The sequence below is a fragment of the Carcharodon carcharias genome, chromosome 20, assembly GCF_017639515.1.
Source record: "Carcharodon carcharias isolate sCarCar2 chromosome 20, sCarCar2.pri, whole genome shotgun sequence".
Classification (NCBI taxonomy): domain Eukaryota; kingdom Metazoa; phylum Chordata; class Chondrichthyes; order Lamniformes; family Lamnidae; genus Carcharodon; species Carcharodon carcharias.
Window position 1 is genome coordinate 81,693,338 of NC_054486.1, and position 19,280 is coordinate 81,712,617.

General features: G+C 43.4%; 1 protein-coding gene across 4 annotated transcripts in view; it reads right to left on the reverse strand.

Annotated features, from left to right (window-relative positions):
* Positions 1-18,999, reverse strand: part of fancm (FA complementation group M) — a 125,877-nt gene extending 106,878 nt beyond the window's left edge. For all 4 annotated transcript variants that reach the window (XR_005946289.1, XM_041214698.1, XM_041214699.1 and 1 more), the window contains exons 1-4: positions 18,310-18,999; positions 15,243-15,415; positions 15,071-15,148; positions 1,447-1,605 (exon numbers count right to left, since the gene is read on the reverse strand). Coding sequence is in view for 3 of the 4 variants with exons in the window: in XM_041214698.1 (XP_041070632.1) it covers positions 1,447-1,605; positions 15,071-15,148; positions 15,243-15,415; positions 18,310-18,883 (984 nt within the window). In the remaining variant the exon portion in view is untranslated. The remainder of the gene's footprint in view (positions 1-1,446; positions 1,606-15,070; positions 15,149-15,242; positions 15,416-18,309) is intronic.
* Between the last annotated feature and the right edge of the window lie 281 nt (positions 19,000-19,280).

Below are 19,280 nucleotides of genomic sequence, written 5' to 3' on the forward strand. Positions count from 1 at the left end.
GAGATTTTGAGACAGAAGAAAATTTAATATTCACAATCCAAATAGCTATCCAGTGACATCTTTTCAAAATTCTACATTCATATCTATTGAGAACTGAGGCTCAGTTGTGACAGAACCTACAATTAAAGCTTCTTCCAACATTAATTATCTCTCTAGCATATGAAGATGGTGTTTTGGCCATGATTTCAAAGGGTTCTTGGCATCCATGGAACTACTGCCCCAACAACAAAAACAAAGTCAATGCTTTCAGGAACATGATGAAGCTACACCATCTAAATAATTATATAACTGTCTCTAACCAACTTCTAACACTTTGAAACAAAATAAATAAATTGCAGAAGGTGAAAACATTCAGTGTCAAGCAGTATGTGTAAAAGCAAAGGGGGAAAAATGTTGATGTTTTTGGCATAGCTTTCACCAGAACTGGAAGATGTTACAGATGAGCAGTTTAGCATATTGCTTTAGGTCAAGTAGGTTTACCATTAAACATGTTTTTGTTTATGAAGCATTTCCTTTGGTGCTTCCAGCAGAAAATAACACAAAAGCTGCCAAATACAAATGCTCATCGATATTCCAAAACTTCTCAGGGTCTAAAGCAACATCTTATAAATTTGTTTAGACATATGGCAAAAATAACACTATTTGACAACAAGTTTTGTGAAGGAATTCAACATTTGTAATCATAACTGCAAGTTCTCCCTTTGGATTTCTGGTCTTTCTTCTTCAGTATTACACTGTATAATTTAGCTTATGTTTCAACACCACCTTATATGCTCCACAATATTGGCCACATCCGAACAGTACTATATTTCACTTTAAGCTCATTTAAAATCCACTTGATTTTTAAAAAAATCAGAACTATAGTTATTGGTATAAACCACAGCAATGCATGTTAAAATTTAAATTTCTCTCCTTCACAGAACTCATTACTGTACCTTTGACAGAAGCAAAAATGAGCCCTAATAACATCTATTAACAGTTTTGGAATAAAGATAGCTTACTATAAAGGAAGAGAAAAGAGCTAATCAAAACGAATGTAAAGATTTTTTTCAACACATCCTCTAATTTTTTTGTAGTGCACGGTTGACTTGTTTATGTGCGTGGGCCTTTTAAATTTTTTTGGACCATCAGACGCACGGTAACTTGAAGGGGCCAACTTGTGTTCAGCCTGAACAGGAACATTCAGGGCTACGCAACATAAAGAGAACATTGATCTAAAACATAGCTTAAAAATTTAGTTGCAATTTTGATGTCAAAACTCACAAACGAGCTCTACTTCAAAATCAGCACTGAAACTGATGCCAAGGAATTAGATTACAAGAAAGAAAGTTGCCAGTGGATGGAAGAGACTGAAATCCGAAATGTCAAACATTTTACTATTCAGCTAAGGTTACACTAAAATTAAAATAATTTCATTTCATTCTCCAAAGAGAAAATAATACCCACCTGTAGATATAAAGACCGGATACCAGTCAGCTCAGTACCCAGAGGAACAACAAACTTCTCCACATGTCTCTGGTGCGAGTAGGGCTGGATGTCCAGGGAATCTTCAGACCTCACCTCTAGATGCGAAATCATCAGGTTTGAAAGGACTTGTTGTACAGCCTGTTATATTAACACAACAATTATATATAAGATATGCCTCTCGTCAAACAGCATGAGCAAATCATAAATCCTTGTATCCTTCAACTCCCAAATGCTGTCCAAATCCTTTGGACTCTTGTGCCCTTCTATGGGGACAATACATTTCTCTCAAGTTGCTTACAACTACTCCCAACTGCCTTGATTGCCACAATATCTCTGCAGTTTTCAATTGATGCCCTTGTCCGTCCACTTAACCTTCACCATCAGCTGTCTCAATCGTTCCTCATGTAAGGACCTATCTTAGCTCCCTCAAGTACAAGGGCACAGACTTGAGTGTCTGTCACACAACTGGTTTAGTCATTGACCATCAGATCTAGCTGCTTAACATCAAGTTCTATTGGAACACTGACTAACCACCCCACTCCCCACCTTTTTATCATTGTCAACCTCTGCTTAAACCTCTCTAACAAGTGCAAAGAATTAATGGGTACCTTCATCCACCTATCCATTCAGCCTTCTCCCCCATTCTCACCAAGCTGATCCACCCTCATATTCTCTGACCATGCCAACCCTGAAAAGCATCTCTCTATCTAGTTTGTTACCCATCTCCTCCCTTGAGCCCATCTCATGCAGAGCCCTACACCTCTGCTCCATCGCAACCAAATTCTCATTAAAATGCTGACCACACACATTCTCTACCTCATTCTGTGTGCTCATTGACATTGTAAATGGTTCCCTCTCCAAAGGCACATCCACCATTTCAAAAGTGCATTGATTAATTCCCCTTAAAAACTTTGACCTCCATGTCCTTGCAAACTACTACCCAACCTCAATCTTTCCTTCCAACGTCCTTGAACATGTTTACGAGACATAAGAGGATGTTGTCCGTATTGGAAATTTTTATTTATGAGGAATGATTGGTTAGGCTAAGGTTTCTTTTCTTTGGAGCAGCGGAGAATGAAAGGAGACAGAAATGAAGTGTATAAAATTGAGTGGATAGGGAGGCGCTATTCCCCTTGGTTGAGGGGTCCATAACCAGGGGGCGTAGATTTAGTGTTAGTGGTAGGAGGTATAGGAGGACTCAAAGGGAAATTCTTTTCACCCAGAGGATGTTGGGGATCTGGAAATCTAGCTGAAAGGATGGCTATACAAGAACGTATGAAATATGAGGGGGGTGATGGTGTAGTGGTATTGTTGCTGGACTAGTAATCCAGAGACCCAGGTTAATGCTCTGGGTACCTGGGTTCAAAACCCACCACAGCAGAGTTCAATAAAAAGTCTAATGATGACCATGAAACCATTGTTGACTGTTGTCCCTTTAGGGAAGGAAATCTGTCTTCCTTACTTGGTCTGGTCTACATGTGACTCTGGACCCACATTATCTGACTCTTAAATTCCCTCTGAAATGGCCTAGCAGATCACCCAGCATCGACCTAGGCACCAGACACAACAACAGCAATCTCAGACCTGTCGACCCTGCAAACTTCCTTACTAACATCTCACAGGCTGACATAGTCATCCTCACGGAATCATACATTACAGATCACCAAGCCTGGGTATGTGCTGTCCCACCAGCAGGACTGACCCAGCAGAGGTGGTGGCACTGTGGTATACAGGAGGAAATTGCCCTGGAAGTCCTCAACATCGACTCCATGAAGTCTCATGGCATCAGGCCAAATATGGGCAAGGAAACTTGCTGCTGATTACCACGTACCGCCCTCCCTCAGCTGATGAATCAATGCTCTTCCATGTTGAACATCACTTGGAGGAAGCACTAAGGGTAGCAAGGACGCAGAATGTACTCTGGGTGGGGGACTTCGATGCCCATCACCAAGAGTGGCTTGGTAGCACCACTACTAACTGAGCTAGCTGAGTCCTCAATGAAATAGCTGCTATACTGGGTGAGGGAATCAACAAGAGGGAAAACATACTTGACCTCATCCTCACCAACCTGCCTGTCGCAGGTGCATCTGTCCATGACACTGTGCGGGTGGTCACTCCTACTGATAGTCATTGTGGAGACGAAGACCACCTTCACGATGAGGATACCCTCCACTGTGCTAAATGGGATAGATTTCGAACAGATATAGCAACTCAAGACTGGGCGTCCTTGAGGCGCTGTGGGCCATCAGCAGCAGCAGAATTGTACTCAAACACAATCTGTAACCTCATGGCCCAGCATATCCCCCACTTTACCATCACCATCAAGTCAGGGGATCAACCCTGGTTCAAAGAAGAGTGCAGGAGGGCATGCCAGGAGCAGCACCAGGCATACCTAAAAAGGAGGAGCCCGGCACATCAGTGCAAAAGATAAGGCTGAAGCAATCGCAGCAATCTTCAGCCAGAAGTGCCGAGGGAATGATCCATCTGTGCCTCCTTCAGAAGCTATAACACAGGACCACTTGCATGCCAAACAGCATAAGCCACAAGTGATAGACAGAACTAAGCGATCCCACAACCAATGGATCAGATCTAAGCTCTGCAGTCCTGCCACATCCAGTCGTGAATGGTGGTGGACAATTGAGCAACTCACTGGAGGATGAGGCTCCACAAATATCCCCATCCTCAGTGATGGAGGAGCTCGGCACAGCAGTGCAAAAGATAAGGCTGAAGCATTCGCAGCAATCTGTGCCTTCTTCAGAGGTCCCCAGCATCACGGATGCCAGTCTTCAGCCAATTCGATTCACTGCACGTGATATGAAGAAACAGCTGAAGGCACTGGATACTGCAAAGGCTATGGGCCCTGACAATATTCCGGCAATAGTACTAAAAACTTATGCTCCAGAACTTGCTGCGCCCATAGCCAAGCTGCTCCAGTACAGCTACAACACTGGCATCCACCCGACAATGTGGAAAATTGCCCAGGTATGTCCTGTACACAAAAAGTAGCACAAATCCAACCTGGCCAATTACTGCCCCAAGAATCTACTCTTGATCATCAGTAAGGTAATGGAAGGGGTGATCAACAGTGCTATCAAGCGGCACTTGCTTAGCAATAACCTGCTCACTGATATAAAAGGCAAAATACTGCGGATGCTGGAAATCTGAAGCAAAAACAAAAATTGCTGGAAAAACTCAGGTCTGGCAGCATCTGTGGAGAGAAAGACATAGTTGACCTGCTCACTGATGCCCAGTTTGGGTTCCACAAGGGCCACTCAGCTCCTGACCTCATTACAGCCAAACATGGACAAAAGAGCTGAACTCCCGAGGTGAGGCGAGAGTGACTGCCCTTCACAACAAGGCGATATTTGACTGAGTGTGGTATCAAGGAGCTCTAGTAAAACGGAAGTAAATGGGAATCGGGGGGAAAACTCTCTGCTGGTTGGAGTCAAACCTAGCACAAAAGGCGGCGGTTGTGGTTGTTGGAGGTCAGTCATCTCAGCTCCAGGACATCACTGCAGGTGTTCCTCAGGGTAATATTCTCGGCCCAACCATCTTCAGCTGCTTCATCAATGACCTACCTTCCATCAGAAGGTCAGAAGTGGAGTCGTTCGCTGATGATTGCACAATGTTCAGCACTACTCATGACTCCTCAGATATTGAAGCAGTCCATGTCCAAACGCAGCAAAACCTGGACAATATCCAGGCTTGGGCTGACAAGTGGCAAGTAAGATTTGCGCCACACAAGTGTCAGGCAATGACCATCTCCAACAAGAGAGAATTCAACCATCACCCCTTGATGTTCAATGGCATTACCATCATTGAATCCCCCACTATCAACATCCTGGGGGTTACCATTGACCAAAAACTGAACTGGGCGAGCCATATAAATACTGTGGCTACAAGTACAGAGGATAGGAATCATGCAATGAGTAACTCACCTCCTGACTCCCAAAAGCCTGTCCACCATCTACAAGGCACAAGTCAGGAGTGTGATGGAATACTCCCCACTTACCTAGATGAGTGCAGCTCCCACATCACTGAAGAGGCTGGACACCATCCAGGACAAAGCAGTCTGCTTGATTGGCACCACATCCACAAACATTCACTCCCTCCACCACCAACACACAGTAACAGCAGTGTGTACCATCTACAAGATGCACTGCAGGAATTCACCAAGGCTCCTTAGAGAGCAGCTTCCAAACCCATGACCACTACCACCTAGAAGGCCAAGGGCAGCTGATAGATTGGAACACCACCACCTGGAGGTTCCCCTCCAAGTAACCCACCATCCTGACTTGGAAATATATTGCCGTTCCTTCACTGTCGCTGGGTCAAAATCTCGGAACTCCCTTCTCAAGGGCAACTAGAGATGGGTAATAAATGCTGGCCCAGCCAGCGAAGCCTACATCCTGTAAATTATTTTTAAAAATAAGAGCAGGAATAGGCCATTTGGTCCCTTACCCTGCTCCGCCATTCAATAAGATGGTGGTTCATGTGATCATGGGCTCAACTCCACTTTCCTGACTGCCCCCCATAGCCCCTGGCTCTCTTGTAGATCAAACATCTGTCTAGCCCAGCTTTGAATATATTAAGTGACCCAGGTTCCACTGCTCTCTAGGGCAGAGAATTCCAAAGATTAGCAACCCTCGAAAGAAGAAATTCCTCATCTTGAACTTAAATGGGGGGTCACTTATTGTGCCCCTGGTTCTACATTCACTCCCTGAACAAAAACATCTAACTAGTCAAGCCCCCTCAGAATCTTAAGATCACTTCTCATTCTTCTAAACCCAATGAATATGGGCTCAGCCTACTCAACCTGTCCTCTTCATCCCAGGAATTACCCCAAAGTAACCTTCACTGAACGGCCTCCAAAGCAAGTGTCTCAAATAAGGAGATCAAAACTACACACAATATTTCAGATGTGGTCTCACCAACACCCTGTACAGCTGTAGCAAGACTTCCCTACTTTTATAACCTATTCCCCTTGCAATAAAAGCCAACATTCCATTTGCCTTTCTAATTACTTGCTGTACCTGCATACTTATTTTTTGTGATTCATGTAAGGACACCTGGATCTCTCCGTGCCACAGCATTATGTAATCTTTCTCCACTTAAATAATATTCTGCTTTTTTTTTTATTCTTCCTACCAAAGTGAACAAGCTCACGTTTTTCCACAATATACATCATCAGCCAAACTTTCTGCCTACTCACTCAAGCTATCTATATCTGTCTGCAGGGACTTTATCCTCCTCACAATTTTCTTTCCCACCTATCCTTGTATTGTCAGCAAAATTGACTACGATACATTGACCCATCATCCAAGTCATTAACATAGATTGTAAATAGTTGAGGGCCCAGCACCAATCCTGTGGCACCTCACTAGTTACTCTTACATGTTAATATATTACCCCAACACCAGGAGCTGTTATCTTGCATAGTAACCCTTTATGTAGCACCTGATCAAATGCCTTTGTGAAATCCGAATACATTACATTGACAGATTCCTCTTTACCCATGCTGCACATTACATCCTCAAAAAACTATTTGTCAAGCATGATTTCCTTTTCATAAAACTATGCTGACTCTGCTTGATTGTATTCACAATTTTCTAAATGTCCCGCTACTACTTCCTTAATAATGAATTCCAGCATTTTCCCAATGACAGATGTTAGGCTGACTAGTCTATTGTTTCCTGCTTTCTGTCTCCCTCCTTTCTTTCATAGGGATGTTACATTTGCAGGTCTCCAATCTGCTGGCATCTTTCGAGATTCTAGGGAATTTTGGAAGATTACAACAAATGCACCCACTATCTCTGCAGTCACTTCTTTCAAGACCCTAGGATGCAGGCCATCAGCTTCAGAGGACTTGTCAGCCTTCAGTCCCATTAACTTTCATGGTACTTCTTCTTTAGTGGTAGTGATTGCTTTAAGTTCCTCTCTCCCTTTTGTCCCTTGGTTTTCAGCTATTATTGAAATACCTTTAGTGTCTTCTACCATGAAGACATATACGATCTGTAGCATACTGTATAAGTCGAACCAACACATAAGATAACCTCATCTTTTCAGTGTCAAGGATCATGTTTAGGCCTATACTCAGCATATAAGGCATCCCCCCTTTTCTGCTAAGAAGTGCTATACTCCTATTTGAAATCAGTCTCAAATTTTCACGTCAGAAACGCATGTTTTACTCACCTTATAAGTTGACACATGGGGTCACATAGGCAACATGGGGCAAATGACAAACAGAAATGGGTCCTCCAGCAAAAAAGAATGAAGTACAAAGCTGGTTTCAGCTAAAAGTCTAACATTTGCTAGCTTGTCAAATAAGTGTGCTGCAGTGAAGGAATTCAGTGTTCATGAAAAACTGGTGCAGGAGGGAGGAATCCAGCCCAAGACTAAATTAGCCATCAGAACAGGGACCAGCCACTGGCTTGATCTTGAGAAACACGCATCACAGAATTGGTTGTCAAAAATCATCAGAAAGGTTACATCGTCATCAGAAATGCAGTGCGCATATATGCACTTAAGTAGGCCAAATAAAACCCTGTGGTCAGCAAATGTTTCAGAGAAAAAGCTAGTTGGTGTAGTCACTTAATGGATTGAAAATGTCTAGTGTTGTGGCAGAAGACTAAAATCACAGTCTATGAAAAGACCATGATGTTAAAATTGCCAGTTTCCCAGCGATTCATCAGACAGCAGCTAAAACACGAGTACTCATCATGTCACATCAGCACCATGAATGAAATGTCCATGAATTTTGATGGACCCAGCAACAGAACTGTGGAATGGAAAGGTTCAAATGCAGTTCTAGTGAAAACCACAGGACATAAGACAAGATTCACTGTGGCACTAGTCTGCATGGCTGATGGAACAAATTAAAACCTATGGTAACTTTCAAATTTAAAACCATGCTGAAAATAAAGTTCCCTGCAGCATTTTTTTGCCCATGACAATGGTTAGATGGATGAGGATAGAATGAAGTTGCAAACTGATAATGTGTGGAATAGGCATCCCAGTGGCCTACACAAAGAAAGCAGCTTATGTGTGTGACATGTTGAGATTCCCATATAGTCGATGAGATCAAGAGGCTCCTGAGAAGAAATAACACCCAAATTACAGTTATACCAGGGAGTCTAATATCTAGAGATAAACCTTTGGATGGATCCTTATGATGCCTCAGCTAAAGTGGCTCATGATGAATTTGATTAATTCTGCGTCGGATACCGAATATAATGAATTTGACAGTTTTTAAAATATTTTGATTGTGGTTAAAGGTATCCTTGTCGAATTCATTAATTCAATAAACTGTGTCACACCGGTAATTCAAATTAAATCAGTGTTTTTTTCCCCCATTTCAAAACGGCAATCACCTACACTGACAGTTCACATTTATACTCAGCATGTAAGTCGACCCCCATTTTTGGGGCAATTTGTTTTTAGGCTTCAAAGGCTGACTTATATGCTGTGATAATTGTCAAAGCCTCTGCCATTTCTTTGTTTTCCATTATTAATTCCCAAGTCTCATCCTCTAATGAATCATTGTTTACTTTAGATCCTACTTCATTTCTAAATACTATACTTTTATTTAACTAATTAGAGTTACAAGGTTTGAAATACCACTCAACGATTATTTAGTTTCACTAGTTAAGTTATAAATTTAAATGCGATACTTACATTTTCCTGGTCCTAGTTTAAATTCTGCCCCAGTTTAGAGGAAAATATGCCCGCAAAACTTACCAATCACCTACCTGCTCACCTAATTAATTCCTCTGGACCTCAGCTCTCAGTGTCTCTTGTTCCCCCTCTCAGAGCACTTCTCACCTTGTGAAAGACCAGAACAGCATCACTTCCCTCACTGCACTGAGTTCCCTCACTCACCAAAATCCTGATTTAAGTACTCTGTTAAAGCTGTACTCAATTGAGCTGGCCTCCCCAAAATGGGCAGATACTGTCATACATTTAAATAGTACTTGGACATGCACTTGAAGAGCCATAAATCTACAAGGATACAGAGCAAGAGTTGAAACGCAGGATTAGGCTGCATGGCTTGTCATCCAGCATGGACTGAATGGGCCAAATGACCTCCTTCTGTGTTGAAATTTTATGATTCTATGTTGCCATTTTTGAGGATCCTTAAAACAACTCTGCTGCAATTCCTGTTTTGAATCTCTCCAATCGGTTGTCGACCCCTCAGTCGCAAACATTTTCTTTGACTGTAGTGCATTACTCTGACTCATTTGAAGCTTTTGACCACACGGCCTTGCTTCATTAATTTTCCAATGTTGTTTGCCTTGATAAGACTGCCCTCATCTAGCTCCTATCCAGTCATAGCCAACACATTTCTAGCAACAGCTTCTTTTTTAAACCTCCACATCAAAAGCTCAAGTCCTCACCAAGGATCCATCCTTGCTCCACCATCTTCCTCAACTACATGCTAATACTTTTGACATTGGGTCCACTTCTAACTTGTTCAAACTCTCCCACTGCTTCCATGCTTGAGAGTGCTTGTCAAACATCCTGTCTTGGATGAGCCACCATTCCTCCAGCTAATACATTGAAGACTGAAGCTATCAGGTTCAGGGCTCGCCACCAAGTCCACCTCCTGCCCTAATGATTCTTTGCAACTTTAGAATATTATTCAACCCTAGAGGAACTTCTGCATCCATCCCAAAGGCCAACTATTTCCACCCAAGTGGCATCGTCCACTTCATTCCTCCCTCAGCCCACCTGCCATTGAAACTGTGCCTCTGTCACCTCCAGATGGGAGTATACAAATATGCTCATAACCTTCCATCTTCCACATCGGCTCATCCAAATATCTGCTATCTATAACAAGTGCTGCTTGCCCATGACCAACTTTCATTAAACTCTACTGCCTCCCAGTCCTCCAACATCCAAAATTTAAAATTCCCACCCTCATTTGAATTCTATGGCCTCACACCTTTCCTTTCTCCAACTTCCTGCAGTACAATCCTACACCACATTTCTCTACCACCCCCCCCCCCCCACCCCCCCACCCCACAAAACCTCCATTCCTCCAACTCCAGTCACTTGTTCCATCTACCCTTCCTTCATCACTGCCATTGGTGGCAGTACTTTCAGACACCTAGGGCAGAATCTTCTGTACTAAAACTCTAATGGAACAGTGGGTCAATCTGCAGATCGTGAACCTTGCAGTGACAGGCACCTTAACTAACACTGGCAACACACCCACCTTCTCCAATGGGAAGGTGGCCTTGTTCCAGGAAACTTCAGGTGTTAGCAGCAAACTATCATCAGCCTTCTGAGGCACTGGTGCTTAGACATCTCGAAACAGCTGATCCTCTACCCATGGACCCTATATGTGGGATCTTGCCTCCTTCCAGCTGGATTTCAATGTCCACCCTTTCTACTTGGTGGAGCATGTGGGTGAGAAGGTAGCTGGCAACGCTGCTTATGTTGCTCCTGCTGCTACTTGTGCTGAAGGTAATGGTGCAAAATAGAGCTGCATAAGCTGTTCTCATACCGTGGCGTAGGCTGGCAGCTGAGAGGTACAGCTGAAGGTGAGTGGAGTGCTAGACAGGTGAAATGCCTTTCAAGAAGTTGGCAATCAACCATCAAGCATTGGCCGCACTTCTGAGAGAAGGAGTGCTTTGAACAGCAGCCTCTCACCTAGCCATGGCTGGAACTGATAAGAGCATTTCCAGCTTGTCAGTTTCACTGAAGAAACTCTTCCCACTGTGCACGTACCCTGTTGATTCTGGCAAATTGCTGACAGTTTGGAAAAAAAAGTCCCTGGCTTGGAAATACAGAATTGAGGGTTGAAACAGTTCTTAATTGACTTAACTACTTACCTGATAGATCCAAGGGGGTTCCTCGCATGATTTCAATCCCACCCTTCAGAAACTGGAAAAGGGCGGGATGATGTCAGGATTCCCAACCCAATGTCAATTTCAAAGAATTTAACTCCCTACAAACATGCAAACCTGCCTCCCTTTGCCTGAAAAACACTTTCCATCCTCTTAACCCCCTCCCCAGACTCCACATTTTGGAAGTCCTCCCATAATGCTTACCTTCCATTTTTTCATTTCCACTAAGAGGACCACATTAAAGATGAATTCATTGGGCAAACATTTGGTTAGCCCTCCTAATAATTCCTTTTTTACCTCAGCATTTTTTTTGCTTTGAAGTGCTCTAGGACAATCTTCTAAATTTAAAGGTGCTATATAATTGCAAGTAGCTGTTATTGCGCCTTAAATTACCCAAAATTACAAAGTACTCTGTACAGAACAGTTAAATCCCAATTTAAGGTATTGGTGGTAGGGTTGAGGCTTAGAGGCTAATATCAACGTTTGTTACCAGATGTAAAGATGTCTCAGGCAACTAAGTAAGAAATACTACTTTTTGGTCAGCCTTGGCATTAGAAATCTTTACATATAAATAATAGAGTTGCCCAACTGCATTACTGGTTGGTGTATTCACGCAAGAGAATCATAACAGTTGGACAAGGGTAAATCACCTGCAATCCTTAAACAAGATGCTGCTCCTAACAACCCAGTTAAGATCAGGATGTGTCAATTAGAGACTGGGATTTTGCTTTACACTTGTATTTTCAACATCCTCCAGCCATAGGACTTGGTAGCTCTTCATAGACAAAAGATTGGTATTTAAGTCTCACTCTACATTAGGACACATGGTCTAAGCTTATGATTCAAAGCAGCATTGATCATTCTGATTATTGGTGCTATCTTTTGGATAATATGCTTATCTGATGCCCAGTCAGCCTGTTAAATGGACATAAAATGTCTCATAGTGCAATATGAAGATCAGAAAATTCTGAAGAAGAGTTTCCGTTCTGAAGAGTCATACAGACCCTTTCTGTCTTTCTCTCCACGGATGCTGCCAGACCTGCTGAGTTTTTCCAGCAATTTTTTTTGTTTCAGAAAATTCTTTGGCTGTCCTGAGCAACATCCACACAAGCGCCACCACCAAAACAGATTAGTTGGTCACTTATTTAAATTATTTGTGGGACCTTGATGTGTCTACATTACAGTGACTACATTCACATGGCTGTGAAGCAATATGGACAACCAAAGGACATGAAAGATATCAGACCTCTCAAATCATCTGCTCATTTGTTCAATCACAGTCCACGATAGATGATGGTGTTGTTAGCATTGTCGAAAGATGACAATGTAATGCCAATATTAGTGCTAGATAAGGAGGATAAAACTACAATCTCATCTACATCCAACAGAGGAATGAGTCCACACCTGGCAAATGTCACAATATAGATAAAGGCAGGATCACGACTGTAGTTGAGGCTAATGCTAAGCATATATATACCATGGTTTAAATAGTAAAGAGGTCTGTTACATTACAGTACAAGTCTCTGAAGATGCATGATCAGTGCCATGAAGTTACAGAGTACCAAGATTTACAAGAATAATTCAGTATAAAACTAAAAGAATTGTAGTGTTCTTGTAGAAGATTTTCATTAGACTTTATTGGATATGCCCCAAAAAAGGATGAAGGACCACCACTGGTACGATCTCTAGATTAAATGTCCTTAGTTATAATGATAGGGTTTACAGAACTGGATCTTTTGATATTCAGAAGTTTCAGGGAGATGATTAATTCAAGTGTTTAATATTTAACTAGACTATCTGAAGTGGAAAGGTTAGGGAGAACAAGAGGACCCCAAAGCCTGTCCACCAGCTACAAGGCACAGGTCAGGAATGTTGTGGAGTACTCTCCAAATGCTTGCACGAGTGCAGCTCCAACAATACTCAAGAAAATTGATGCATCCAGGACCAAAGAATCCACTTCAATGGCACTGCGCTCGCCACTTTAAACATTCACGCCTTCCATCAGCACATGGTGGCAGCAATGCGTACCAGCTACATGATGCACTATAGCAGCTTATCAAGTCTCCTTCAACAGCACTTCCCAAAACTGTGACCTCTACCACCTAGAAAGAGCTGCAGATGCATGGGAATACCATCATCTGGAAGTTGCTCTCCAGCCATAGATCATTTTTATTTGCAACTATAATTGCCATTCCTTCTCTGTCGCTTGGTCAAAATCCTGGAACACCCTTTCTAACAGCACTCTAGGTGTACCTACACCAGATGGACTGCAGCAGTTCAAGAAGGTGGCTCACCATCACCTTCAAGGGCAATTAGAGATAGGACAAGTGCTGGCCTTGCCAGCTACACCCACATCCCATGAAAGAATAAAAAACATACAATATACATATAAAAAACATGGCAACAGTGACAGGGAAGGAACCTTTGGTCCATCCGGCCTGTCCGACACAACTGTTGGCCCATAACTTCTGATCTCCAGGGTGTCATACCCAGGACCACCACCCCCCGCCGGGAAGACCCCACATAAGGACTGCATGGAAATTGCCAGGAAGTCCAAACTTCCAGGCAATTGCCGGGAAGTCCAAACTTCCGTTGGGCAATTACCCTGCACTGGGAACCATCGATACTGTGACCTAAATCACAGATTTCAGGTAGTTCTAACTGTCTTACCAGAATATATAGGGAAAGTTAGAAGAGTTAAAACCCTTCTTAATCGTGGGAAACTAAAGTACTGAATCCACCACCCCACCCCGACCCCCCACCCTTCCCCCGGCCACCTGACCCCTCCCATCGACCCATCGTGCACCCGGCCCCTCTCCCTGACCCCCACCCCTCCCCCCGGCCACCCGACCCCCTCCCCCGACCCCACAAGCACCCGGCCCCCTCCCCCCTCCCAACGAGCACCCAGCCCCCTCCCCCGACCCCACGAGCACCCGGCCCCCTCCCCCGACACCACAAGCACCCGGCCCCCTCCCACGACCACCCAACCCACCAAGCACACGACCCCAACCCCCCGATCCATCAAGCACAGGACCCCTCCCCGAGCACACGATCCCTCCCCCTGATCCACCAAGGTTGGAGAGAAATTTCACAAATTTTGTTCCCTAAATTGCCCCAGGTTTTTTCTTAAACTTGTTTTCCCTTCAGTAGAATACATGGCTATAAGTGGGAGGTTACAGCAAAGTCATTATTTCATCATGATTGCTTGGGATAGGCTTGATGGACCATCCAATCTTCACATGCTTTCGCAGCTTCCAATTTCATTAATTAGGAATGCTAGGACATACCAAGAGGGCAATGAACATGTAGCTGAATAAGGCATCACATCAAGAGTAAATCAAAATATCTCAATTTCAACACAATCATGACAGGAACAAAGACAGAAAATGACTTAAGTGAAAGTCTAATGCATGGTACTTATAATGCAGCCCTTTTGACTTCATCTGAAGCTCTCAGTCAATTGACAATTGACATCAACTGTTGCTTATGAAGAGATTTCAAAAGTCTTGCATTCCAATAATAAATCCATTACTTCATTCAGTACAGAATGGAAAGTCAAATCCAAACAGTATTTTCTAGTACAGAAACTGTAAAATCTCTAAATCAAATCAGCCTTGAAGTGTTTGCAACTTTAAAGTTTTTCTTCTATATTTAACTCCTTTGTACATTGCAATTATTTTGTCTTCAGAAAATGAAGGATGAACTTTGAAATCATATATATTTCACACATTGGATAAACTGCATGAGTAACTAACCTTTGTGTCACTACCCGGCGTTGCAGTCAAAGCCAGAACACGGAACTGACGTGTATAATTAAATAGCTCCCGAACAACCTTCAAAAGAAAGAGGAAATAATAAAAGAAAAATCACAAAACGTTAATCACACAAAATGATGAAGCTAAATGCACAGCCTTTGCAGTATTGTACCTGGCAGTAAGCGTGATTTCCGAGTGCCTTGTGAGCTTCATCAACAACCAAACACTTCACATCAGCAGCTGGACAAGCTGCACGAGAAAGGTCATTCATCATAACCTGCGGTGTGAGGAAGACAACTCGTTTGGCATTCCAAATATTCTGGCGATTCAATGCCTGTGTCTGTCCTGCAAAAGTTATTGAATGCTCAGCTAGATATCAATTTTAGTTCATTCACTTTTAAAAAAAAGAATAGAGGGAGATACCTGGATGACTTTAATTAAGAATGACATTTGTAGGACATTACACTGGCACTGTGTATTAGGAAACTAACAATTAAACCCAAAAAGCAAGGTCCAAATATAGGTTTGATGCTCATTCTGCTCTGCTCTCAATCAAATTTGCATTAACTAAGAGGGCAGTATGTTAAGCAAAAGTTGTAAAATCTTGTGGGGAGAAGAGAAAAATATATCAGAAAGGAGAATTCTGAATGGCAGGTGCTAATTATCTCTCGATAGGCAGCTATAGAACACTAATAATTAACTACCCAGTTCCCCGCTCTTGACAGTAGAGATTTCATGGCCAGGTAGACCAAAGATTGGGATATATTATCAGAATACACTTACATTTTAAAAAGTGACACTAGCTTGGAACAGACCATTCACTTGCTCTCTCAAATCAGGGAATAGTGCAAAAGAATCTATAAGAAAGGGAAGATAATGTAACTTCTAATTTCTCAGCCTTCAGAGGAGATAATTTGCAAGAATGTTTTTAAATAATCAGATCACAGCAACCAAAATAAGCCCACTTTATGATCTTGGAATCCTAACATCTGCCAATAAATGAATTGTAAATTGTGTGTCAAATCAAATAAAACCTAGAAATAGTAATAAATATCCAGTCTACTGTAAGGCCAAAAATATCAGTGGATTGCATGTACATGTATTTTGAACTTCATCTATCATTGAAGGATGAAGAAATCTGTGCTCAGCTCATGAGTAGAAGCACGATTAATATACATGTCTCATTAATTTTACATCAGTCCTATGTAAAATAATAGAACTGATAAGGAATATTCTTACAACATATGCGCACAATTGCACATGCCTGATGAGGCCTCATTTGAATGGGGAAAAGAAACAGAGGCTTTGCACTGAACAATTGGGGATATTTTGCTCTATATAGATACGTAAAATGGTTCTTCAAATAAGAAATATCACAGATAGCCAACAGCCTCCCTCACAGAAATTGCAAATGCCAAGCCTACTTTTTCTCTAATTCATTCATGGGATGTGGGCATCACTGGCAAGGTCAACATTTAATGCCCATCTATACTTGCCCTCAAAAAGGTGACTGCAAGCCATCTACTTGAATCACTGTAGTCTGAGTGGTGAAGGTACTCCCACTGTAATGTTAGGGAGCAAACTCCAGGTTTGAACCAGCAATGACGAATGAATGGCAATGTATTTCCAAGTCAGGATTGTCTGTAACTTGAAGGAGAACTTGCAAGTGGTGGTGTTTCCATGTGCGTGCTCTTCTCTAATAGTTGGTAGAAATCACAGGTTTGGAAGGTGCTGTCAAAGAAGCCGTGATGAGTTGCTGCAGTGCATTTTGTTGTTGGCACATACTGCTGCCTATGTGCCAGAGGAAGTGAATGTTTAAAGGTGGTGGATAAAGTGCCAATCAAGCTAGCTACTTTATCCTAGTTGGTGTCGAGCTTCTTGAATGTTGTTGGAGCTGCAGTCATCTAGACATGTAGGGAGTATTCCATCACACTACCAACGCAAACCTTGTAGATAGTGAAAATGCTTCATGAGGTCAGAAACTGAACCGTGCTGCAGAAAACTCAGCTTCTGGCCGGTTCTTGTAGCCACAATATTTTTGTGGCTGGTCAATGGTAACTGCCCACCTTAAAGAATATTGATGGTGGAGGATTCAATGATGTTAATGCCATTAAATATCAAAGGGGCGGGGGGTCAGCATGGTTAGACTCTCTTGTGCTAGTGTTCGTCATTGCCTTGCACTTGTGCGTGCAATATTACAAGCCACTTATCAGCCCCAACCTGCATATTGTCCAGGCCTTGCTGCATGGATATTAACTTCTTCATTAGCTTAGGAGTTGTGAATGGTACTGAACACTTTAATCATCAACAAACATCCGCACTTCTGACTGTATGGTGGTGGGAAAGTCATCGATGCAGCAACTGGACATGGTTGGACTCTAAGAAAGTGACGTCCTGGGCTCAGATGGTTAGTCTTCAACAACCACAATCATCTTCCTATGGACTAGGGAAGAGTTTTCCTCAATTCCAAATGACTTCAATTTTACTTGGGCTCCATGATACCACATTAGGTCAAATGCTACCTTAATGTCAAGGGCAATCACTCTTACCACACTTGAACACTGCAGTCCTCTGGCCCCAACTAATTAAAATTTAATCCTAATTAACCAGGTTGAAGCAGAGGCATCCATTTTCATTAGATAAAGGATAATGTTGTATGTTAGTACTGTCCTTTCATCTCTAGTAATAGCCTTCAGGAGCTCAAAATTTTCTGGCAGGTAAGAATGGAACCAAACAAGGGTAGTCCTATTGAACTGAACAAGAGGAAGGGCATTGGTGGAGGATAGAAAGTTTAACCACCCCAAACTCCATAACGGAGTCAAGGAAGGAAAATGCACTATATTTCCAGTCACAGAGGAAGTCAATTGTGTCTTTGGTTAAGGTTTTATTAGTACTATTGCAGGGCTAGAAGCCTGTTGGAGGGATTCAAACAGGAAGCTAGGGAAAGATGGTTATGCATTTGGAAGGCAACAACACATTCAAGGATTTGAGAGGAAAAGGAAATTGAAGATGGAGCAAGTAATTTGAAACCAGAAGGGGTCTAACGTTCCCATATTTCATCTTGAATCTCCCTTGAACTGAAATGATTAAAAAACGTGGCTATTGCCTAATGTGTTGGGCAACACTATCCTAACCCATGGAAACTGGGTGCAAACCTCCATCAAGCCTTGATGCAGATTTGCTGACCCAGGCCCCTCCTGCTCTTGTGGGTTAGTACAGTTTAAACGCTCATCAGTTACCTGTCATCTCTGTCATGTGGTCCTGCGGGATGCCCATCACCTTGTAACAAGCTTCGATCTGCTGAGCGACCAAAGGTTTGGTCGGGGCCATGAATACGATCTTGCCCGAGGGATACCAGCGGTAGAAGTTGTACATGACCACGGCCGCGATGAACGTCTTGCCCAGGCCGGTGGGCAGACACACCAGCGTGTTGTCGAAGAGGGCTGCCCGGGCCATGTCGAACTGGTAGGTCCGGAGCGGGTAGTTGCTCGGGTAAATCCACACATCGCCTGAAGACAGGTCGAAGCCAGGGAGAGTGGCGGGCGGCTGGCTCTCGGAGGCCGACCTCGGGCTGCCCAGGCTCCGCTCAGCCTCAAACACCGCCACCAGCAGCACGTCGTCATCCTCCCCGTCCTGGAAGCCATCCTGCGGGGCCGGGGTTTCCTCCTCCCGCCTCCGCCTGATTTGAGCCGGGCGGTCCGCAGGCCCGGTGTCGGCGCTCCTCCCGCCCTGGGACTGGAATCCGGGCGCTTTGCTGCCCCAGCTCTGGAACAAGGTCCGCTGTCGCCCGCCGCTCATTCGAGAAACTTCCATAAAACTTCACTGATTCTACGGGTCGGGCGGCATCGCTTGATAGTAGTTTAATACGGGTTTCAATGGCCGCCCCTCAGACCAACATTCGAATCCGGCGCATCTCTGTGACGTAAAGCATCAATCCCCGCCCCCCCCGTTGCTAGGCGACGAACCGCAAGCTGCGCCCCCCCCCCCCCCCCATCCCGCTCGCCCGCACACGGTGACCCACAAATATAACAACAAAAAACTGCGGATGCTGGAAATCCAGAACAAAAGCAGAATTACCTGGAAAATCTCAGCAGGTCTGGCAGCATCGGCGGGGAAGAAAAGAGTTGACGTTTCGAGTCCTCATGACCCTTCAACAGAACTGAGTGAATATAATGAGAGGGGTGGAATATAAGCTGGTTTAAGGTGGGCT